At 39.4% G+C, this 25,172-nt stretch overlaps 1 protein-coding gene across 1 annotated transcript in view; it reads left to right on the top strand.

Moving 5' to 3' along the window:
• The window catches only part of lcor (ligand dependent nuclear receptor corepressor), a 77,692-nt gene that overhangs the window by 35,130 nt on the left and 17,390 nt on the right, over positions 1-25,172 (top strand). Inside the window, exons 2-4 of the mRNA XM_026171941.2 lie at positions 7,265-7,330; positions 14,192-14,271; positions 18,280-18,412. Coding sequence (XP_026027726.1) covers positions 7,265-7,330; positions 14,192-14,271; positions 18,280-18,412 — 279 coding nt within the window. The remainder of the gene's footprint in view (positions 1-7,264; positions 7,331-14,191; positions 14,272-18,279; positions 18,413-25,172) is intronic.

The raw sequence follows: 25,172 nt of genomic DNA, 5'->3' as shown, positions 1-25,172 counted from the left end.
GAAATTAGTTCTCCTGCAGAGAAGAAAGGATTTCATGTTTTTTTCCCCTCTGCTGTGATATTTTGTCTCACAGTTCTTTTTGTCATTAGATTTTCCGTGTTTCAAAAGACTTCTCACTTTGCAAGAATGTTTAATTTGTGAACAGCAATCCAGCGCTGGTCTTTTTTTTTAAAACCATGAGTTTATGATCTAAAATGATTTCTTTTAAAAATCTTCACATTCTTATGACTCGTTGATCTTATATTTTCTTCTCCCTTTGACACCATATTTGTAAAAGATTTTGCCATGCTCACTGACTCTTTTTTTTAAAAACCAGATATTGCAAAATTTGCATACTAATGGTATTTAAATCCTAAAATACAAAAAAGTAAGACTATTTTCGTAAGACTGAGCATATACAGTGAAGCCCCTTCAGTAAGTGAACAGTTGAAAGTCAGCTGACCTGGTTCTAACTACCACTAATCCTACATTAACATTTCTACATCCTCAGGTTTGCTTTCAATTTACAAAACGTCATCCTCTACATATGTAATCAAACACACTAAACAGTCTGAGCATGCTAAAGCAGCTGCACAGCCGTGCAGGTGACAGTGATATTAATCCAAATTTTTTCTTTTTGTTAGAGAGGAAAACTATAATATAGTGCCTCATTAAAGCATCCTTTCTTACTTGTGTGTCATCTGCAGCCTTGAAATCAGATGCTCAGTCTTCATTTAGACTCTGTGGCAAGGTCAAACAGAAATGTATTTCTTTGGAGCAGTCATTCAGGCATCATCCAGTCAAAGTAGATAGCTGATCCTAGGGGTGACATTGCTGTGAGGCTCATATTAAAAAACAAAAGACAGAAAAGCTTTTATTTTCTTTTAAATTTCAATAGCTACCAAGGCCAAAACTGTACATTTTATATGAGCGCACAAAGAAAAACACCAACAGTAGCAAAACGCAGGAAAGTTTTCATACTAATTACTTACAGCTACATCCTAATAGCTCCTATATATTTTAATTATTCTTGTGGCCACCAGTTTAATTTCAAAATAAAATACTTTTATGGTATATTTGACTGCACAGCAGCAACTACACTCTTCTTTTTTTTATTGCTAATTTTTGTTTTGTTTTATTTTTCAGTCTCTCTTTATTTTGTTTTGGCTTATCAAGCTGTAGTATGTTAGAAAACTGTGCGTTCAGTATAGAATAGAACAAGAACAAATCCCTTTCAAGCTGTGGTTGTTACTACCTGATAAATGTAAGTGTAGAATTAGTGCTTTTAGAATTAGACCTTTTTATTTTAGACTGGCTAGTGAACTTATCCTAGTGCCTCTAATCTGAAACAGAAAGCAAATGTGTAAAATCAACTGAAAACTGAAATAATAAATGTCTAAAATCTCGGATTTGATGTTTTGAATCTTTTGGGGTGGTGTGTGAAAAATGGCCACCTGTTGTTCCAGATTTCTCACCTATGTGAGATAGGTGAGAAATCTGGAACAACAGGTTATTCTTGCAGTAAATTCAGAGGTTCTGCTCGTTAACTTATAATGTGATGCTCCTGTGTCATTCCAAATCCGTGCGTCCTCACATTATCGCTGGCAGATGATATGTTTTAATCAGGGTCAAAGTGCAAAGAATGACAGAGAATAATGTCACAGAGAATGATGTTATTTTTACCGTTAAACACCAGTCTCTGTTTAAATTGCTGCTGCTATTTAGAACAGCTATATTCAAGAGGGCAGAGATCATAAACACCAGAGCTCTGCTGCACTGCGCTGATCAGACAAAGCTTTTTTTCTTCATTTTTTCAAGACATTTTTGTAATCATTATTGCAACTTTATTTTTTAACAAAATAATAATATCTAACTTAAATAGGCATGCCAATCACCATCCGCCCAATGTGGACGGTTGCGTTCTGGCTAGCTGTCTTGTCCACTAACTAATACTCAGGTTTTGCTGAACTAAAAAAGATGATTGTAACAGCTCTGTGTAGTAGTTACTGCTTTACTTAAACTTGCTTCTTAGGACCTTGAACAACACTTTAAACTGACAGTTTGTGGCTGTAATGGCCACTGTGGGCCCTGATTTCATAGGTAACCTTCTGTAATGTATTTACCACCTCATGATATTTAAAGTAATTCAGGATTTTCTTTTACTACTAATGGTAGTCACTTCTGTTTCTTGCCTTAGAGGTCTGAAATAATGCTGGCTGCTTATAACAAATAGAGAAAAGTGCCCGGTGTTTGGTGCGTCTCAGAGAGTACTGGGTTAGCCACACTTCATGTTGTTTTTAATAACACTTTGCATTTCCATCAGCTATATGTGGAATAGAAATTGTATTTATATATCACCTTTTATTATCTGTAAAGTAAGACTGATTTACAGTGGAAAACAAAAATTGAAAATATAGGCATAAACAGAAAAAGAAACAAATATGAGGCAACATAAAAATAGGCGTGAGTGAAAAGTAAAATCTGAATTAATAAAGCAGAATACGTCAAACATGTTACACGGCAATAAAAGCCACAAAGAAATGCAGTACGTGTCTGCATACAGCGACGCACACACACGCACGCACGCACGCACGCACACACACACACACACAGCGATTAGCTACAGGTGTGGGAGAATATGGAAGTTTTTGAGCGTAACAGTTGTCATGGACTTTGAATCATCAAGCAGCTTGTTCCAGAGAACAGGATCAGCGTGACTGAAGACGGCCTCGTCAGAATAATTCTCACAGATTGACTTCTGTACGTTTATTTTACAGGTGTCAACAGGTTATCATCAAAGAGTGTTGGATATGTATTTAGAGGCCAAAAATTAAAGCCAAGCATATTTAATACATGCGTTTTTATGAGTTTTTGAGACTTCTCTTTTACCCTCAAAAAACGATATAAATTGCATGATAGATTTTTAATGACTAAATTGTAAATGTGATACAAATTAAAACTCATATATGCAGATTAAAAATAATATATCTTTTATATATTTTGCTTAAAGGTTCAACAAACACTCCATTATCAAATAATTAAAGATTTCTGGCAGTTATTTCATGCTGCAGGTTTTAAAGGGTTAATAAATACTGAAGGTCCAAGTCAAAACAACTGAAATGGTTTAAAATATGTGTCAGTTAGAAAGATTATTTTCCTTGTTCTTGTTCTTGCTAAGATTTAAGGGGGAAAAGGACATATTCTGATTTTATAGGGTTAAGGTTTGGATGTAATGACCTTGCAGGGATAAAAAAAACTGTAAAGAAATTGAAACCCTAGCTTATTAGAGTGTTAGGAGGAGTAAATGATGCTCAGTTATTCCCTCCAGTTTGCACTCCCATGTATTGTCTCATTTTCATGACCCTGGATTTATTCAACTTGGATTAAGGATTTCTACCAGGACCGTTTTTTTGTAACTTTTGTAAATGTCAACCCTACAACACCACAATTAATGTCTCCTGGAAAGATTGCCTGAAACTGTGTGATATTATTCATGTTTCCTTTTTTTATTCAACCATATCCATCTCTCCTCCTCCCTAACCCTCTCTATTACAGCCAGGCTTTCAGCTATAAACAGTTCTAGGAGACCACATACCTGCACTCCTTACTGCTGTTAGGGTTAATTAGGTATTGATTTGATCAGGACCAGGCAAGGGGCCTTATTCTAAAGGCTTTGGTCACAATGAATTATTAATGTTCATACAGAACTATATATAGTGTGCATCCAGTGGTCACAAGAAAGTCAAGCGTTGGTTCCTCTGTGCTGCTTAACCCAATCCCTGTTTGCTCCCCTCTCTGCTTCCTGCTCAGGTTGATTGCACTACTTCCTTCAGGGTCATGTTCATTTTTTTTCCTTTTGGCTGTTGGAAATTTGAGAGATGTTGTTTCTTTACACGTTTGGGTGTGCTTTGATTTGACAAGCACACCCTGAGTGAATTTTTTAGTTGCTTCATTGCTCTTGACAAATACAAAGCAGCGCTGTGAGAGCACCGAGAGGCAGACTTTTACCAATCTGATGTTGATGGTGTTTTCCTAAGAGATATATCCACACAATATTTTTTTTTTAAAAAGGTCCAAATCTGGTTAACGCCAAGCAGAAACATCAGTGAATGAATGCCAAAACTGCAGTTCATCTAATAACCCAAAGTGAGCCTCCTTTCAGCCTTGAGGAAGTCTGTCTGTTACGAACAAAAGCTTTGGTCTCTGCAGAGTTTCCAGCCTTCATAATAACTTGCAGCTAACGAAGCTTGCTAGCATTAGTTGATTAGCATCTTCTAGTCTAAATATGGCAGCTTTTAGCTCCAAGATTCCAAAATGGTGGCAGGCATTATGTGGCTACATCCATCTATTATATAGAGTGTGGGGTTATCATATTTTCTGTCCGCTTTCATTAACTCGTAAACATACCATAAAATGCCAAAGCTTTAATTAAAAAAATAATGGCTCCTAGTGTAAAGTTGCCGAGCATGTATGTCTACATCATCCACTTCTTCTTTATCGTTAAAGTGCTGTGTGTGTTATACCCTGCATGTGCAGCAGCTTCACCGTGATTCACTGCATCGGTCATTTGTTCACATATTTGCCACAATTGCTCGTCATGTGCACCGAAATGCACACCGTTCAGCTTGATGTCTGCTGATTCTGTGCATGTGTGCATTTTTGTGTATGTGCCTCAGTTTTGGTCATGCTCCTCTCAGCTGTGCTGCTGTACAGTGAAGTGAAATGAAGTGGCACAGTGGAGATTTTAAAGATTTGTGTGCGAGAGAAAGAGGAAGAGAGTTTATATTCACATGTATTTTTGCATAACACAATGACACAGTCCCGGATGCCATAGTGTGTGTGTGTGTGTGTGTGTGTGTGTGTGGTCTCTTTCTACTAAGTCATGTGTGACTGCTTTTGGACCAGCAGTGTGTGTGTTCACTAACTGACCTACATTTCTGGAGCTTTTTGCCAGTGGCTCAAGAGACTTTGTCACCGTTATCTCATCTAGCCAATCACAGCCCCTAATCTCATTTTGCCCAATCGCATCCCCAATCTCATGTGTCCAATCATGGCTTTGGCCTTCGGGGGAGTCATCTTCTACTCTACCCGGGCTTCTGTCAGAGAAGCGTTTGCGGCTGACTGTACCTTTTAAACACTCACCATCTTATGGGCCAAATAGAGCAGCAGCTCAGTAATTTTGACTTTCAGCGCTGATTTCTCATGCAGCGCTGCAACCCTAATTATATCCCCCCAGCTTGAAAGGAGAGCTGTGTTTCTGCACACATTGCCAGCTGGAGAGGAAGGAGAAAAAATTGAAGCTTTTGAAAATTCTTTGAAGCTTCTGTTTTTTTGTTATCAAAGCCGTCTTTGTTGGTTGCATGAATTTTGCATGTGCAGGTTTAAGGGAACTGTGATGTGCGGGTGTGTGGTAAGCTGGGTAGGTGGATGTGTTTTCATACAACATGTTTTGCAAAATATAAAAAAGTGCCCATCACAATAGGTTTAATCAATACCATCCATGTGAATAGCAACTATAAAATACTAACTTCATTAAAAATATTAACTTAAAAATTGAACACATTTGGTTTGATGCTACTTGAATTGTTTCTAATCTAGTGCTGTAATCTATATAGATTATATAAAGTAGCTGTGTATTTATCGATAAGGGAGGACCTGTTAAATAGATGATGCTGGAGTTGTTGCAGTAGTTATCATGTTATTTAATTTTAAACTCAACCTGAGCTGGATTTTGCCAGACAAACGTCCTAAGTAATATTTCTGTATGTGTTGTTGTGTCACCACATGGCAGATGTTTCTGGAAATTAAAACATACGCACAAGTTCATTTGTATCTGGCTGTAGGCCAACACAAGCCTGGAGAGTAAGGGACAGATAATGAGGGATTTCTTTCTGTATCTCTTTCACAAACACACACCATTTCACATACTTTTTTCAGTGTTCCTGCACGTCTAAGCGCATAATCAGTAATGTGCTCATTGTTTTAAAACCAAGCGTATAAAGTCAAATTTTCATGGTGAAAATGAAAAAAAAAAGGGACTTGAAAAGCATCTGGAAATAAATACAGTGTTTGATAGATACACCGTCAGATTAAAGCTGACCGCTATTGTTGCGGTCACAGTTTGAAACCAGTGTGCTCAGATAGTCTAGAAGTTGAAAACCAGCTGTCTCGTGTCGTGTATTAATTACGGCAAAACAAAAATAAGAGCAAAATCAAACCAGATCCATTCCAACTGCGTTTCTTCCACATTGGATTGAAACCTATAAAATGCAGCTGCAATCCTTGAATCTTTGACCTCTTTCCTATATTGGTTGCTTATAGTGTTGGTGCTGTGGGAGCTGAAGTGTTGCTGCTGACTGTAATGATTTTATAACAGAAATACATTTCCATGCAGGCTCTGGTTTTTCAGTCTCTGCTATTCCTGCGAGTAAAGAAGCATGGCCTCACACTGTCATCTTCAGCACCGAGCGAAGTGCCCACACTTGAACTATGTTCGTGTGTGAGTGCATGCAGCGTCCTGCACGCACCCCTCCAACCCTTCCATCCCCTGCTCAAAATGCACACACATTTAAACACACATATGTCTTTGTCTCCGTTTCTCTCCGTCTGCCTCTGTTTCCATTTAGTGGAGGATGGGTTGGGGGGAGGAAAGAGAGAAGAAAGGTGGAGGTGGTGGTGGGGGGTGGTCAGGTTGAAAATTACAATACGTATTTATGGGTTTTTTTGTGTGCTGTTGCTTGGCAACACCACATCGGGGGTATTTACAGTTAATAAAAAGTGAGTGACATTAGCTTGGTGTATTAGAGGTAAATCGCTCATTTGCTTTAAGAGCTAGAAAGAAAGTGTGTGTGTTTGAGTGTGTGTGTCTTTTCTTTTTATTGTGTGTGTATATGTAATAAGTGCTCACTGAGCCTTATCTTTGTAGATATTTAACTCTTTGTGTGACCGAAAGGCCTTTGTTTTTGTGCTCTAACATCATTCTGTGTGTGTGCGTATACAAATATATTTTCATATTTGTGTGCACACATAAAATAATATATTGCTAAATCTTTACATTTTCATTTAAATAGTTTTTTTTCCCACATTTATTATTATATCGCTTTTTCTTTCTTTTGTGCATCAGCAGAAATCTATCCCAGGAGAAAAGCACGTTGTCATCACATTTCCTCCTTAAAAGAACGATTGTTTTATTCCACGCAGCTGTATTTTTGGTCGCTGCCATTAGTTGTTTCGATGGGAACTGTGTCAGCTGGCATTAACGTCACATCTTGTCTGTCTTTCACAGGCTTTGAAAGCATCTTGGAAGGCTTGTTTGGGCCGGGACTAGTCAAAGACATCACCCTTTTCCAAGGTAAACATGCAAACCAAACAAATCAGCATTTGCAAATACAACTGTATACAAACGCACCGACCATAGTTAGCAACGCAAATGGCAGTCTGTCCTACCGAGTCTTTGGCAGCTGACGTACCAAGTAACACACACGTGATGAAACTGTGAGGGGAAAAAATGGGAACTTTAATAAAATGAAATAAACAAAACAACAAAATGGATATTTATTGAGAGAAAAATAAAATAAATCTTTTTTATCAGTGACAATGTTGTTTGGAAGGACTAAAGTCATTTTCATCTTGTGCTCTGGAGAGCTTTTATATATTTCTGTTTTTAAAAAAAACAATAGACATGTACATACAGCAGGAGCTCAGCTCTCAATTTAGCTTAGTGTTATTCAGCGTGAGAGACACTGTGGACCTTCAATAAATATATACTGACATGACAATGAGCGACACAGCATCTCCCCATTGATCTGACTTTAAAACATTTATTGCCTACAGAAGTGACGCTGCTGCAGAAAGCATTTAGAATACAAAACAATATGATTAATTCATACAATAGCCTTTAATTTATACAGGCCAGATGTCACTAAACAGAGCTGGAGAAGGACAAAAACTGGCAGCCTGGACCAGCTGAGCTTGATGGTTTCTCTGGTAATGAGGCTCTCACTGCTCTCTAATGGTCTGATGCTAGAAGAGCTGGTAAACGGCTAAATACAGTGCAAAAAAATAGTGACTTAAATGCATCTGCTACGACTGCATTCACGGTGAGAGCACGAGCAGCAGAAACAGGGCTCGGTCTGAATCACACAGCTGATGTCACAGATCAGCACCACCCTGCAGATGTGTCTTCATGCTGACTTGAATGTGGATCTGCACATCTGTATTAAAATATAAAAATAATATTATGGTGTATGCAGTCATTCCTCTTTTTCATAAAATCCAACATGCCAGGTCTTTTGACCTTTACTTGAACCTTTATGAGATTTTTCTTCTGTCATCTTAGATGCTTTTAGTTGTAGAATATTCAAATATTCGCCTCTTCAAATTTTGTTAGAAGATTTAGCTATTGTTTATATCCCTTCGGCACAATCTCTTTTTCCCAAATGAATCCATCAAAAAAAAGGAGAGTAGAAAAACTACAGACACAAGAACAGCCCTCCCTCTTTGCTGTGCTTATTTGGTGAGTGATTAGCAAGGCCTCAGAGAGTTCCAGAGAGCAGCGCAGCATCTTCTGTTGCTTTTTCCCTGAGTGATCACTTTGCATATAAATATAGCCCAAGTTACAGCAGAGCCATTGTCTTTATCTCTTATGTATGTTGATTTTTTTATTCACATGTATTACTACCAGCTGAGCATCATTTAAAGGCCACAGTCTACATGTATTTCTCACCATGTCTGTCCCTTTATGTCCTGATGTCTGCTTATAATAATAAAGCACCATGTCACATAGCTCACATAATCTAAAACCAGTTACTTGAATGATCAGAACTACAGTAGAGCCCCTTTGGGATCTGGTAATATTGGATATTTACATCACGGATGAGCAACCAATAGATCTGCAGATCTGTGTCATGCTGTCAAGTCAAGGTGGACCAAAACATCTGAGGAATCTTTCCGGCACCTTGTCGAATCTATGCCACAAAGAATTAGATGCCATTTTATTAGGTATGCTTTACTAGCACTAGGTTTGACCACCTTTTTCCTTCAGACCTGCCTTGAGTGTACAGGTGTTGAACTCCAGGCCTCGAGGGCCGGTGTCCTGCAGCCTTTAGATGTGTCCTTGATCCATCACAGCTGATTTAAATGGCTAAATTACCTCCTCAACATGTCTTGAAGTTCTCCAGAGGCCTGGTAATGAACTAATCATTTGATTCAGGTCTGTTGACCCAGGGTGATATCTAAAACCTGCAGGCCACCGGCCCTCGAGGCCTGGAGTTTGACACCCCTGCTTTAGTGGAAGAAGCGTTAAACAATCACAGTGTACACATTTTCCAGCGCTCAATCATATGCTGGTTCCCCAGTCTGTCATCCAAACTGGTGAACCCCAGTGCATATGTAAATTTATGAAGTATATTTGTGGTTGCACAGCATTGTCTGTGTGATGACTGCTTTCATTCACATTCTGAAACTCAGGATGCCATAAACACAGGTGGTGTGTTTGCATTCAGGTATTCTATCATCTGTGCCTCTTCCCCCATGCACAACACTCACAGTACTTATAGGAATTACAAAATTAGTTTTTACATCAGCAAAACCCAATTGTTACATGTTCTCATAAATATCACGTGACTAAAGCGAAGGAAGGCTGCCCGGCTCACTCTCTCACATGCACTCTCAGAAAAAACAAGGTCAACATGGCGTTCTGGTGTCATGTGACCCATCCCCCACCAACTTAGAGCATTTTTGGAATATTTCGGGCATGTCATTTTCAATCATGCGTTACACTCGTGCGCAGACATACACACATATATACATTGTCTCCCAAGTAAAGGTGGCACATGAGGCAGCAGTGAAGCCTCCCTCACGTAAAAACACAAACGCCTAGCAAAAGTTAATCTTTGTGACTTGAAGAGGAAAAAAAACCCAAACAAAATGCTGTCTCATGAATTCTTTTCCCTCAAAGGGCCCTCACCCTCCTTTGTGTTTCCCAGACTTTCTGTTTAAAGCTGAAGTCAGCCAGCTCTCAATTTAGAGTTATATATTTACTGATTTGAGTCCTGTGGGCGCAGAAAACTTTCTCAGTCTGCGATCAAAATGTCAGAAATGTTAAAGGTCTGTTTAAGAAAGAAGGCGCTGCTACGTGATTCAGAGCAAGTGAAGCTGAAGTCTGATGATTGCAATAGTTGCCGGTAGCTTCCATGTTTTTTTCCTGTTTTTTGGTCAGTGGTTCGCTGTAATCTTGTCCACAAAACCAAACATATAAACATAATTATGCAGGGTGCTGAGGGGCATACACTAAGATATGCAAAGATATACAAGCTCACGTTAAACAGCATAGATGTACATTACAGAGAAATCACATCTGCGGTAGCTTGGAAACCGTGTATCTCTTAATCTCAAAGAAACCTGCATTTTCTCAGTTGTCACGTTTACGAAAGCAGGCTGCTCAGGCTCAGGTATGCTGAGCTGATTGTGTGCATGTAAACAAGCCGAGAGCTGAGCAGGGCCCCACACACACACACACACACACACACACACACACACACACACACACACACACACACACTGAAAGCTTCCTCTAAACTGTGCCAGTATCGCCTTTGTGTTTACTACTTGCACACACTCACAAATACCTTGAATACTGTTAGGGTGGGGTGGGGGTTAAGCTAGCTGTGGGACTGGAGCTTAATTGGCGCATTCCCAGGGATACTGTAAGTGGCACAACCATGGGGTTCAAGCACAGCTCACCTTTGACCTTATTCATTCCCGTCCCGGAGACAGAGATGCACAAAGAAAACGAGAGAGTAGTAACTGAATCGTCTGCACGTCTCGCAGGAAAATGATGGGAAGCTGGAGATTTCAGGCACATATCTGCACACACACTTTAAAAAAGGGGAAAACTAGCAGACCCTATTTATAGGATTTGAACAGGTTCTTCTTAAAGAAGCATGCTGGTGTTCCTCCTGACCGGATCTTACTTGTGTGTCTTACTCTGCTGTAGGGTGTGATCGCGAGGTGAAGCAGATTAAACTGTTAGCCAGAGGGGACAGAAAAGCAGCGGTTGGGATTTAGTTACTCTTTAACTCCAAATCCTATTGGTTATATTTTCATCTTCAGATATTTCATTTTTGGCAGCCTGTTGTCTTGTTCAGTACAGCGCAGCGTGAAAATCCATTTTTAAACCTTCTTTGTAATCGATTACACCGAGGCATCAAGTGCAAAGGGAGTGCTTTGCGTCGCCTCAAAACAAATAATATAGCTTTTACAAAACTGATTGCAGACTTGATGTTCACTGTAAGGGATTATACAACTCAAACAAATTGGATTATTGATTTTCTAATCTTACAAAGTAATGGAAGGTCATGGTATGGCACAAAGAAACAAACAAAAACTCCTGGAATGTCATCTGCTTGTCACTTGCCATTGCCCGCCTGCCCTCGTGTGCTCTGTTTTGCCCTGCTTTGTTTTTCAGTTATTGTCAAACTATAAATGTGAAAAAAATACAAGTTAATAATATATTCACATTTATAGCTCAAATATTATTGTTTTTCATGTTTGGGATTATTAAATTCCTTGTTCAGAACAAAGGTATCCTGTAAATATCCATATAAATATAAAGATTTTCCTTTCTTTCTTTTATTATTCTTTTCATGCTCATAAATGGCAAACAAGGAAAAAGAAAAAAAAAGATAGAAAGTTAAAGGCATGGATGGACACAGTTGCCGATATTAGCTTGTTGCAGAAACATCTATTCCCAGCACGTATGCCAGCTCACAGTCGACACAAAGAAGGAAATTGAAATAAATACGATTCCTTTAATCAAATTGACCTTACTGTGAATAAAATGTAGATTATCTGTATCAGCAGTGTAAAGAGTGCAAGGATGAGTGGAAATGCATGCAAGCCATAAACCCAACAAATGGAGAAGAGAGATGGATTGTGCAAACCCGGCCCTCTGATAAAGCAGTCACTGGAGCGGTGCCAGGTGTGGCTCCCCTATGGACCCACCTCTGCTACTCTGCCCTCCTCCCACACAGAAACACGAACAAACAGAGTGGGGAGGGGTCATCACAGTAACAAGACGGGACAGGGTAGAATTGCTGAACATGGCTTCAGGTCATGTACAAATGGTTTCTTTATTATGTCAGAGTGGACTGTATATATTTACATTTCTGTATGTGTTAAATGCAGCAGTAAAGATGAGCATCAACATATTTTTTTAATATTCTACTGTTTTTTGATTTGTTTTTGTTTTTAAATGTTGCTCTTCATTTGGACCTAAATAAATCAGGTGGTTCAATCCTGCTATTTTTCTAAAATTGCAAAAGATGAAGGTTTTTTTCTTTCTTTAAGGACAATACTGCACAATAAAGGAAATTACATAAAAACAGAGATTTTACTGCTTTATGTCTTGAAATGACTGGGTAATAGTGACGCGAGAAGAAAAAACCCCAAATGAATCAAGAACAAGAAATATCGAGTTGTTTGATGAGACCGAGGGCATTCCTATACATATGGAAACAAATGCATTAAAGCAAAGCAGTTTGTGCTACAGATATATCACAGCAGAACTGCAGGCATCCCTGTGTGATGTTAAAATGAACATCATACACCTTACATTTATCAGATTTTCACAGTTTAAGGAATAAATTCTCACAGCGTAACACTTTGTGAAGCACTTTCACCTGAGATTCAGCGTGTTTGCTTAGTTGCTGAAAAGGTGTCATTTTGGAGATGGGAAGTTTTGAATTGGCACACACTTCATGTTCACAGGATGTTCTGATATTGTTCTGTCTCTCTGTGGAGCTGACTCGTCCCTCCTTTTCCCTCCTATATATATATATTGTTTTAAATGGAGGTGTAATACCATGGCAACAGCTCAGCTGTAGCCAGTGTCCTCAGCTCAGAAGGTGCTATGTTGGTAAAAATGTATTTCTGCTGCTGACATCATCTAAATCAATCATCATTTAATCATAAGAGGACAATCACAGGATTATTATTGATATGAGAAACCACTGATCAGAGGTTGTTGTTGTTTTTAATTGGATTATATGGAGCTTTTATGGTTTATGTCATACATGTTTAAAATTACAAAACTTGATATTTTGATTTCAGCTTCCACCTCTCCATCAGCCTGAGATGAGATCAGAACCACACACCCAGTAATATCTGCCCATTCTGTGCACAGAACAACAAAACAACAACAACAAAAAGTAAAACTAGTCAAGCCTCCAACAGCAAATAATTAATTATAAATGTTAAGTGAAAAGTAATAGTAACATGCAGCTAATTTGTTCTGTATAAATATAAGAGTGTTTACACACGTCGCCATTTTTGCAACCAGAATTTTCTGTAAACATAAATTTTTGTGCTGACACATTTGCATTTATAGTAGAGAAATGCATTATATTTCTATACAAGTGTAGAAATATATCTTTAGCTGCTCAGATTTGCTTTAAATGTGATTTTGTGGTTCTCTTAATTGCCCACAATGCTCGTGTGTATTTGATCAGTTACATTCTCTTTTGAAATGTGAATTTAGAGCAGAGTAAAACACCTGCAGAGGCAGAGAGTCTGTCAGGATTTTTGGCTTAATGATTGGAAGCTCATAAAACTACAGGGAGACACCAGTGAACTTTGTCATCCAGAAAAACACATTTAAGAGAAATCAGTTTTGGAAATTGGACATTCTTTGTGAAGACGGCTTCAGGGCGTGAATCTCTCAAACTGACCCAGATATATGCACAAAGACGTCCACGCTGCTTTTGGAGGTTTAAGGCAATAATGTGCCTGATACCTGATTGAGCTTATCTGTCAGTCACAGGTGTGGTTCATTTTTACACGGCATGCTTGTGGACTGAATCGCTGGAATTTAGTCAGTCACTGTAATTAAAAGTGAATCACTTTATTGCTGTTGTTGATCTGGGTGGTGGTCCCTGAGCTGTCAGTCTCTCTCGGCTTATCAGTCTGGATTTCTCCCTCGATTCATATACACCTCGCTAATGATCTGCACCTGGATATTCAAACTGAATAATTGTAGTAGCGCCTCGCAAATCAAGTAAAACACACATTAAACCTTCACCACGTTGTTTTGCTCTTTGTTTCTACTGTTACACTAACAGATTCTGCTCCCGGGTAGCACATCAGTCAACTTATGAGATCCTGAGCATTATGGGAGTTTGAGTTAGTCATTAATTGCATACTTTCTGTCATGCAGACTGCGAGCCAGAGGAGGTGTCTGACTGGTCCTTTGATGAAAACTGTCTCTTCTGCTGCTTAAGACGTGAGAAAGTCAAGGTAGGTGCAGTTCAGTCTCCCTTTTAGATAAGACCCTCTCATTCTAATTACATGGCTGTGATTTCACAACTCTTCAGAAGCTGCTGGATGGTATCACTTTTACCTCACAACACGAAGGTGCCTGATGTAAATGGAGCAGGGTTTTTTTTTATATAATATGGAGTTACATTAGGTTTTGTTTTCACCTGAATAAACTAATGTTAGCTTTTTAGCAGCACACTCGATTGAACAATTTGTTTCAAAGAATAAGCAGACTACAGAATATGGGGGGTGATGGGTGGGGGCTACATTTTATAATGTGTAACTGTGTAATTGTGCTGTGGCATAGCTGGGTTTATTTATTTCATACTTTGAGTGCAAAGGAAAACATTTTTTTTAAGTTTTTATTTGTTTTCATAGATGTGGTTACTGGGAATTAACCACATTAATTATTAGTTAGGAGAGCAAGATACAAATAGATAACTTAATACCCACCCTTTCTCTTCCACATATCCAGTTAAGAGTCAAAGGGATGCTGGAGACTATCCCAGCAGTCATAGTGTGAGAGGCAGGATACATCCTGGACAGGTGTTATAGAGCTAGACGGCTACATTTACACATGGGGGTTAGGTCACCAAGTAACCTAACCCCATGCATTTCTTCGGACTGTGGGAGGAAGCCAGAGTACCTGTAGAGAACCCCAACTCACTGGGTTTCAACCCAGGGTCTTCTTGCTGTGAGGCAAACCACACCACCATCCCTGCACCCAACTTAATAATTGCAGCTTTTGTCCAAAGGAAAAAAACGTTTACATTTTTAAACGGCCCTCAATATAAGATGTGTATTAGAACACACTTTTATTATCTAAGGCTTACAAATAAGATGTAAAGGCCTTGAATAATGTATAACAACATGTTCCACTGAATGCGTGCTGTGAGTGTGGAGAAGGGGAATGTTTCACTGCAGTGTTGTACAAATTTAAAAAAAATAAAACATGATGTGCGTTTCAATTAGCTATTTCCTCGCTAACATTGTCGCTAACAGAGGTGAATACTGCTCTCTGCCTGATACAGCACTTATGTTACTTTCATGAAGCAGCTCATTTTCTTTGTCCACGTGTTCTCTATTTTAGTTCACTGCCAGTTTTAAGTTTTCTATTGAAAAATACCACATCTTTGTCTCTCTCCTCCTCCTGGTGCACTACTTGTTATTTGTGTTGTTTAACCATCCGTGGTCTTGACCCCAATTTAGCCTATAAAAGGACTGTGACATAATGATTTGGAGGTGAGTGAGTGAGTGTGTGTGTGTGGAAGGAGGAGGAGGATGCTGACATGATTGTAAATTAGTTGGTCTCCCACAGTAGCCTAGATGCTGGTACACCCTCACAGTTTCTTAGCCCAACAAAAAGCATCCTGAACAGAATAATAATGAGTTTATTGGACAAATGCAAGCATGTGTTCATCGTGCTTCTGCTCATTCTGCTGTGCAGAAGGCCTTCGTGTTTTGCGGCCATTCATTGTTACCGCCCTCCGCTGCACTTAAAAATGAGGAACAAAAAGAGCAAGGATGCTACGGGGCCCTCAACAGTCTCTGGATGATTCCAAATGGGCTCCCTTGTTGCATGTGGCCTCCGCTCTCTTATCACCACAGTCGCCATTATAAACACCGTAGGGGGTGATGTGGATGAAAAGAAAAATTCTTTTTTAGATATCAGAAGAAAGTAGAAACGACTTGTTAGTCTGGAGGCTGTAATAAGAGATGAGTCACATATGTTGTGTTAATTAACATATCAATATTATCATATGCTTTTGAATGCATTTCTATGAGGGCAGTTGATTGGGGGAGGGACACTGAAGCCTAAAATATGCACAATAATTTATAAGAAATCATCTTATAGCTTTAATGCCTGTCACAGTGTTCATTAGCAGACTTTTTGTCTTTTCATTTGTTTTTGTTCGTTTTATTTTTTTTTTTTCTTCCTATTTAGCTCAGGGTAAGTACTTTTTGGGATGTTGACCTAATGTATATGTGGACACATGTATGAAAGAAAGGTATGTGAGAATAAACAAGGAAGGGAAGGAAGTTAGGAGGGGGCGTCCTTCTGTCAGACATACATTGTTGCTTGTTTTTCAACTTGACCCTGGTCCGACCCCCAGGGTCGACCATCTGTCTGCTAAAAACATCCCCATTTTTCCACCACTCACTACCATCTCCGAGCCCCCATTGGCCTCTGCCTTTCTCTGCGCATGAAGCCATGTAGCAGTAGCTAACAGTAGCTGCGTTGCCAGAGCTCACTTGTGCATGTAATAGCATAATCACAGATAAGATATGAATAAAAAAACTGAAGCAGTTATCGGAGTAAAATCAATTACACAAAACCTTGCAGGGTTTCCAGAAGGTTTATTTTTTCCACCATATTTTCTAAATACTCAATAACTGTTAGCCGCTCACATAATGCAAACCATGGCACCTCAATTACATTCGTCTTCTACGCTCAAATACAGGTTTTTATTAATATGTTAGGGTTTCAAGTGCTCTCCCTGTCTCGCCATTATTACCCTCTGCTTGTTTGCAAGATGCCAGAGGAGCTTCAGTGGGCGGGAACCATCGATTCATTGATCTGAAGCCATGCAAACCACCAGCAGAAAGAGAGCTGAGGGGTTAAAATAAAGAGAACAGAGACTGGAGAAAGCTTTTCTCATCTAAGTTCCTTTGTTTCCTACCACTCATGCACACAGACGCATACATGCACTCAAATTTCCTCTCTATTGTACTGTAAGGATCTAAAGGCCTCGATATCCTGGAAAAGTTAGTGGTTTGGATTAAAGAGAGCCTCCCTTCAGTCAGACTGGGGAAAACAGTGTTTGTAGATCACATGCAAGATTAGAAATTAGTTTGCTCTCAGTTACAACTAAATGGGGTCAAGCACATGTGATCTGTTTGTGAGAATACACCAATTAACTGATAAATTCTGAAGCAACAGTCACCTCAAGGTGCTTTATATTGTAAGGTAGACCCTACAATAATACATAAAGACAAAAACCCAACAATCATACGACCCCCTATGAGCAAGCACTTTGGCAAGAGTGGGAAGGAAAAACTCCCTTTTAATAGGAAGAAACCTCCAGCAGAACCAGGCTGAGGGAGGGGCGGGGCCATCTGCTGGGACCGGTTGGGGTGAGAGAAGGAAGACAGGATGAAGACATGCTGTGGAAGAGAGACAGAGACTAATAACAAGTATGATTCAAGGGAGAGAGGTCTATTAACACACAGTGAGTGAGAAAGGTGACTGAAGAAGAAATACTCAGTGCGATGTAGATGCTACATGATGGTGATTTAACAGCCACACAGTAACATAGCCACTCTTAAATTAGAGCAAAATTATTTGCAAACATGTTGTAATCTGAGAGTGACGACAGTCACTCCCAAGTCAACCACGGTTGTTTGTTGTTTCGATTGCCTTGGTCACCCAGCATTTAAAGCTACCACACGCTCAACCACTTGCAGTCATTTGTCAAATAAGAAAACTTTGATGCAATCACCCGGCAACCACTGAATTTTTAAATCCTAATTTTACTCCACAGCGGCTGAGCCATTAGTAGTAGTAGTGAGTGAGTGAGTGGGGAAGTGAAGACGTGTCCTGCCACCACTTCTCCCTGTAGTGTTATGTTATTGTCATCTTAATAAAAACGTGTGTGTGTGTGTGTGTGTGTGTGTGTGTGTATGGCTTGCCCTGCAATATTTTCAGTAGTCAATAAGACTAGGAAAATGCAATATAAATGCATACTATGCTTGCCAAGATAAATAAAAAAGGCCAACGTATGGAGAAGTCTGCTTGTCCCCGCTGTGCAACCCATCTTCTGTTGACACAGAACTGTCGGAGAATTGTCGACATTGAGAGCTGGACATGTTTAAACAATCATAATGAAAAAATGCTAGTGGCATAATGTGGTGGTAGTGTGAGGGTATTAGTTTCTTTCACACCAAACCTTTACTCACTCGTTGGTCTCTGCGTGTTTGTCTGTGTAGGAGCACAGCGTGGAGAACGGTGGAGGCAGCCACGTGCTGTCGGAGTGTGAAGACTTCAAACAGGAGCAGTCTCGGATCAGCCGACTGGAGAGACAGGCTCAAGACTTCCTCAATGCTGTGTTCCACAGAAAAGGTACGACATACATACCCTTCATTAGTCATTTCTTCATCAGTCATTATTCATTTATTAAATTCAGTCTAGACATGGATATCCAGAGTAATTTAACATGGGTCTATTTTAGAATTAATATGATACTTTTCCTATATATTTTTATTTAAATTTTCTTTTTTCTGTCATCAATATATGTTACATTGCTGGTTGTTTGTATTAAACATGTTTCAAATAATGATGTTTTAGCTTATATGAAAGTAGTCCATAAATGCATGCTTTAAAACTCTATTTTAGATCATTTTATTCTACTTTTGAGTCGTCATGATGTAATTGATGCCCTTAGTATTGTCCTCTCAAATTCATAAGTTTTGCTGTGAGAACATAAGCTTTAACTGCATGCTTTTTAAACATATTTCTAAGGGGTAGCCAATCAGAGTAAAGTTGGCTTAAATGACAAACTGAGAGTCTGCATCAAGGCCCAGTGTAGTAGAAAAATAAAGAATGTTTGCGTGATGGTTCAAGGCAATGTTAGTCTTTACCCTGTAACACAGAAAGTTGGTCAGTTACCCACTGGTTGCAATACCAAGTTGTATGTAACTCTTTTCCTCAAATGGAAAATAATTTATTCATAAATAGCTAAACTATGTCTTTTGCATTCTGTAGCTCAGCTTTGGGAACTAAAATAAATAGCTCTTGTAGAAATTATCCATCATGCTCAGCATTAGGACTTGAATTGGAGAGGACACAAGTCTATGTTTGGGAGCAATGTGTAATGCCTGAGTGTCATTGATGACATGACAGTACAGCTGGAATAAAAAGGGGCCAGGGATTGATCCCAGAGGGATCCCAGATGTAACTTTGTCAGAGTTTCACATTTGGGACAAAGACATTTCTGCCTTGCAGGTAGACCCTAAACCGGTTGAGAAATGGGCCAGAGAGGCTGACCCACTTTTTCGACCTGTGCTAACAGTGCCATGGTTATTGTGAGAGGCCATGCAGGAAGCTCTGTACAGTGTTACTTTACACATTGGTGTTACAGTGAGAAACTAGTACTGAATTTAGGACGTTGGATACTTTCAAAATAAGATAGGTGAACTCATTAGTGCTGATTGCCACATACATACACCCCTAAGAAAAAGTATCACTATAACAGTCATAACAAAAATGCATGAATTTAGCAATGGACTTTTCACATGGACTTTTGGGGATTCATCTGAATTTGATGTGGTCTTACAATACAGTAGTCCTTCGCTATAACGCGGTTCACCTTTCGCAGCTTCGCTGTTTCTATTAGTTTTTTTGTGCAATTTTGCATGCTTTTTTTTGTTTGTTTGGGTTTTTTACATCACATTGTGTTCTGCGTCCTGATTGGCTGTAGACCACTGTCAATCAGTCTCCTTCGTGCCGTGTCTCCTGTACAGTACAGAATGCGTTCAGCTTGTCTAATCGATCACTAGCAGTGTGACTCTGAAGTACTGTACTGTATGTTTGTAAGTTTTCTCCCAACAAACACAACAATGGCCACGAAATGTTTTGCACCGTCAAAGGCACCTGCGGTAGCACCCAAAAGGCAGAGGAAGATGCTAACCATCGCACACAAAAAGTTTTTCTTCTGGACATGCTAAAGGAAGGTAGAAGTTAACATATTTTTCGGATTATAAGGCGCATTAGGCGAAACAAAACAGTCAGATAAATCAAACTTTACTCAACTCATTCTTCTTGCTTCCTCTGCTTCCGTACCATTGATTCATTAATGTTAAATTCTCTGGCAGCTGCTCTATTCCCATGTTCTTGACCCGAAAACAGGGTTTGATCTTTGGTTTCATTCTACAAGAGAAAAGTGTGAAAATGTTCATGCCTGTCTGAGAAAAGTGTATACAGTGTATAGTGAGAGGTTTGACAGCCTTAAAATATCTATACAGTGGTCCCTTGTTTATCATGGTAGCTACGTTCTAAAAGTAACATGCGATAGGTGGAATCTGCAAAGTAGCCAATTTACAATTACAGTGGAACCCTGACTTACGAATCCCCCGTTTCATGAAAAATTCAAGTTACGAAGGCACTGAATGGCAATATTTTTGCCCGTGTTACAGCAAAATGCCCGAGTAACGAAATAAGCTGGCTCTGATTGGCTGAGCCTACAATGCCTTCCAAATCATGTGACAACCCCTTAGCTTCCGTACTTGCGCTTTGCTGTTCCACTTGAACGACGTATTGTTGTTCTAGTTAGCAGCCTATAGCCTATCGTTCAGCATCGCCTCAGTCAAAACGCGCGATGGGTGCTTCGACTTACGAAAATTTTCGACTTGCAAAAGACCCTCGGGAACGAATTAATTTCGTAAGTCGGGGTTCCACTGTATTATAGATCCTGAGACTGATTATTCTTTAGGCCATTTAGGATTCATCTCTGTCGTCCATGACACTGATTATTAAGCATGGGAGGAGTTCCTATAGTCTTTATCACTTTTTTTATTGCACATCTGTTGTATAGTAGCCATATAACAAATGTGAGTAAATTAGTTTTGAATGTAAGTCTGTGTCAAATAAGCTTTTTGAATCACCCAATAATAACAGTAGTTTGCATGATATCAACCATCATAGCCGGTAACACTTGGGATAAAAGTGCAAGATTAAATCCAATTTTTCTTGTGACGTTTAAAATAATTCGTTTCACTCAAAGGGTAATGAAAAGGAAAGAACCCTACGCGTCAAAAAGGTTCAAAAGTAACACTGATGTTTGTTTGGGAGAACTGCTCAGACTGCTGACTTTGCTAAAATGTAAGAATCCACTTGATGACCTTTACACTAAGGCAGATGCAGTGGGATGAAAAACTATCCAAAATGTCGAGGTGCTCGATAGTTGAGGAGTTCAAGCGCTTCGGTTAATCTCAGAAAAGTCACAGCGCAAACTTTCACGTACAAAGAACACAGCTTTATGAGGAGTGAATATGTATTTTTTCTAAAAACAGATCTCAAGTATTTAGCATTTAAAAGGTTAAATATTCTTTGTTCACACTTCAAAGGAGACAGCGCAGATCATATTTTTCACAGATAATAAAATTAATGCAGCCTTTTTGTTGTCAAATCTTTGTCAACACGATGCCAAATATTTGAGGTGTGACACTTGATACTGCAGTGTGAACGCAGAGTTGCTGCTGCTTAAATAGAATATCTGTTAAAATGTTTTGTGCTTTTTGTTACCTTTGAGAGCTTCTATTCTCCATTATCTGACACATGTTAAGCCGGACTCCTCTGTCATTTCCTGTAAAAGGCACTGTTGCAAGAATCCCTGTTTCTTACATTTTCAATTTGACTCTTTCCTCACATCTGATTTAAGTCACTTATTATGCATTAGGGCATATCTGGCATTATGTATGCGCTATTATTCCCCTGTTCCCATTGAGCTAAATGTTCGCCCCAGCACCAGTCTTACAGGTTTAATGTCAAACCAGAAGTGGACATGATTTCATCAATACTTGGACTACCTCCATCAAATTAACTGATCCATATCTGCGGAGCGCTTTGGTCACGCAGTTAGTCTCTCAGTCCAATCAGAGACTTTCTTATTTCTTCACTCTTTCTCTCTCTCTCTACAAAACAGGAATTACTGCTGTAGTGCTGTTGTCTTACACTTTCTTTAAACTCTGTTCACTGCCCGGTGCTATTGTGTCTTCAGTTGTGAATGGAGTCACGCTGAATGATCTGCTAATAATTAACTGAAGCATCGAGCCATTGGATAAACAATTTGGACCCACATCACATGGCCAAAAATTCCTTCAGCACTTCCTAGTTTGACTCCCAGCTGGCCGGCCCTTTGCTCCACGTTTTCCCTCTGCTGCAGCTGTCAGAAATAATAATATCTATATTCAATTGTAACTTAAATTTTTTTTAGTTGACCAAAAATTCTTAAAACAAGTTGAACCAAGCATTGAAGTCGAGCCGTGATTTTACATTTAAGTTGGCTGTTCACCTGTCAGGGACTCCAGATGACCGTTACTATATAGCCGGTATATTTCTATGATGGACTTAAGTGCTCGTTTTAATTAATGTGCATTTCCCCTATAACATAAAAAAACATGAAGAAACTGTAGACAACAAGCTTCAAGCTTGCCTCAAGCTGCTTAGTATTGTAAGGTAAAGACCCTAAAATGATCAGCTTTCAGTCAGTACAATCACCTTCTACTGAATATCTGCATATTTGCTGAATTGCCATAAATCCCCTTTTTATTAAGAAGACATCATGTTCTGTCCTGAGGCAGGTGGATGCTTTGTGACGGAGGTGAACTGAGTCTGGTGGAGACTGTAGCTGTTGTATTTTTAATTTTTTTTCCAGGAGGAAGGAAACAGATGTTTGTCAAGTCAGTGCCCAGCCTCAATCAATCTGGCTTCACTCACACAGGGAGAGATGCCTGTGGAGCTGCTATATTTAGACAGAAAAACAGTCCCACAGGCATAGGCATGATGTGGCGCACACACACACACACACACACACACACACACACACATGCATACACACACACACACACACAGTCATTCATACAGTAACAGATCCACAAGCACGGTTAGGCACAGAATCACTGATCTGACAGCGCCTGTGGTCATTTTGTATCATGAGAGAAAATGATGTTTAGCAACAACATGCAGCGCTCTGAGAGTGCAAACCTCCACCCGAGTAGCTTGCTCTCAGGGCAGTATGTACCTTTAAGGGATTAGTGTTGTGTTTGTAGATAGTTTCTTCTTTTTAAATGTACTTTAAGGAGTTTGTAGTGCAGGAAGGTTTTTTTTAAGTTTTTTTATTTGCTCTGTTGAAATCAATGTAATACACTTAACCTAATTTTGTCTGTAATTATTGTTGTTATTTATGTGGATTTACTGCATGTGTTGCATTCATTTCATTGTTTGGTGAAATTTGTTTAAGTCTTTAGTCACAAAAATGTATTTTAAAAAAGTAATATAGTGTATACCATATAGTGTATACCTCTGTATACCATTATTATCACTTTGACCTTCAGATCAATCTGTTGATGTTGAAGCAGAGGTCAGATGTGACATGATGTTTTAAGTCCTTATGCAGTACTTAATCTACGTTGACCATATACACCGCACACTAACTTCTAAAGCTTTTTGTCAACCAATCAAGAAGTTGACCTTGAAGCTCTCGGTGGATGTAAATGTTCACGGATCGTTACCATGAACCCACTCTCATGCCACTCCAACAATGTTTAGCATTTGCACTCCAAACTAGAACTTACACAGCAGAGCTGTATGTAAGAATGAAAATATGTTGAGTTAATTGACCTGGGCATTAGTCACGTTTAGGTAAACAGCTGTACAGTGGCTTCACTTATAAAGCCTTGCAGCTTGTATCAATATAAAAACCTAAGAATTAAAATGTAAGATCAAAGTGTTTACCAGAATGTTTGTTCTGTCAAAAACTGTTTTTAAAAAGCTAATATTGGTGTATCATCCTTTGCACTGAAGTAGTGGAGCCATGTTTGTAGTCTTTAGTGTATCAACAGCTGATAACCTCAGCTCACTGATATCTTTTACCAGAGCCCAACCAAGATGTCAGGGTGCAGCAATTGCTGCTCTTTTATTTGGATCACACAGTGCAGGGAGTTCAAAATCATCTTATACAAATTAGGGTTAGATTTTGAAAAAGCAAATATCTGATGAATGGCTGGCAATGGCTAGCAGCTGTTGTATACTGGTGCCTTTCTCAATAGGCAGGATTAGTAGTTGTGTATCTTGTATGTATGGTGCATGTGATTTCTGGATTATTTCAGCACAGCTTCAGGATTACATTTTTTGGGCTAATGTATTGTTTGAAGGATTTGGGCTCTGACTCAGTGGCATGCGTGAATTTATCTGCATAATAATATATACTTTTTGCTTATAAGGAGTAAGTAGAGCTGACTTATCTGGGACAATGCCAGATTAATGGATTTAATAACAAACGAGTGTTGTCATTGTCACTGCTTTGTTGAGTGTGTATTAACCAGCGAGATCAGTGACCAGTGTTTGATGTGGATTTGTTTGGTCACAGCAGGAGGTCACAGAAAGTTGGATTATGAAATCGTTGGGTTTTTTCCCCCTAATTGCTCTTCTGATAGTTGCTGGACTTTGAAACTGTCATTTTTCTTAATCAGTTTAATTTCATATAAAGTGTCAATTTACAGTGAAACTGCCCTCAAGATGCTTTATATTGAAACATAAAGACCCTGCAATATTAGAAAGAAACCGCTAGGCAATCAAATTAACCCCCTATGAGCAAGCATTGGGCGACAGTAGGGAAGAACTCCCTTTTAACAGAAGTCAGGACTTCTGACATGACCAGGCAGTAGCCGCCTTCCCTGGCTTGGTGTGGGGAAAAGCAAGATAGAAGAGGGCAAAGAGAAACAAGTGCAAAAACAAAACCTATGATAGAAACAAGACAAAATTGAGAGAGTGATCAAGATGGCGCAGAGTATGGCAGCCTCGTCGCGAGCTCCCCCAAGCAACGGCTTTCTTCTGTGTTTAATTTTACTTTTCCTTTATTTTTTCACGAGCAGCACTTGTCTCCTTGTGTACGACCGACAAACCTTACTGGACACAAAAGACGGTCTTTCTTATAACTTTCCGGAGTTCAAGTTTTGCAACACGGACGCTCCGTTTGCAGACCCCCCATTCATCTCACCTGAGACGCCTTTGTTCTCTGGCCCTGGAGGCCGCAAACGCCGACGCAGAGGGAGAAGATCTGGCGTTCTGGTTCGACTGAGACGGCGCACTTACAGACCACCGT

The sequence above is a fragment of the Astatotilapia calliptera genome, chromosome 6 (genome assembly GCF_964374335.1).
Source record: "Astatotilapia calliptera chromosome 6, fAstCal68.1, whole genome shotgun sequence".
NCBI lineage: Eukaryota > Metazoa > Chordata > Actinopteri > Cichliformes > Cichlidae > Astatotilapia > Astatotilapia calliptera.
This window is presented reverse-complemented; position numbering and strand designations above follow the sequence as displayed.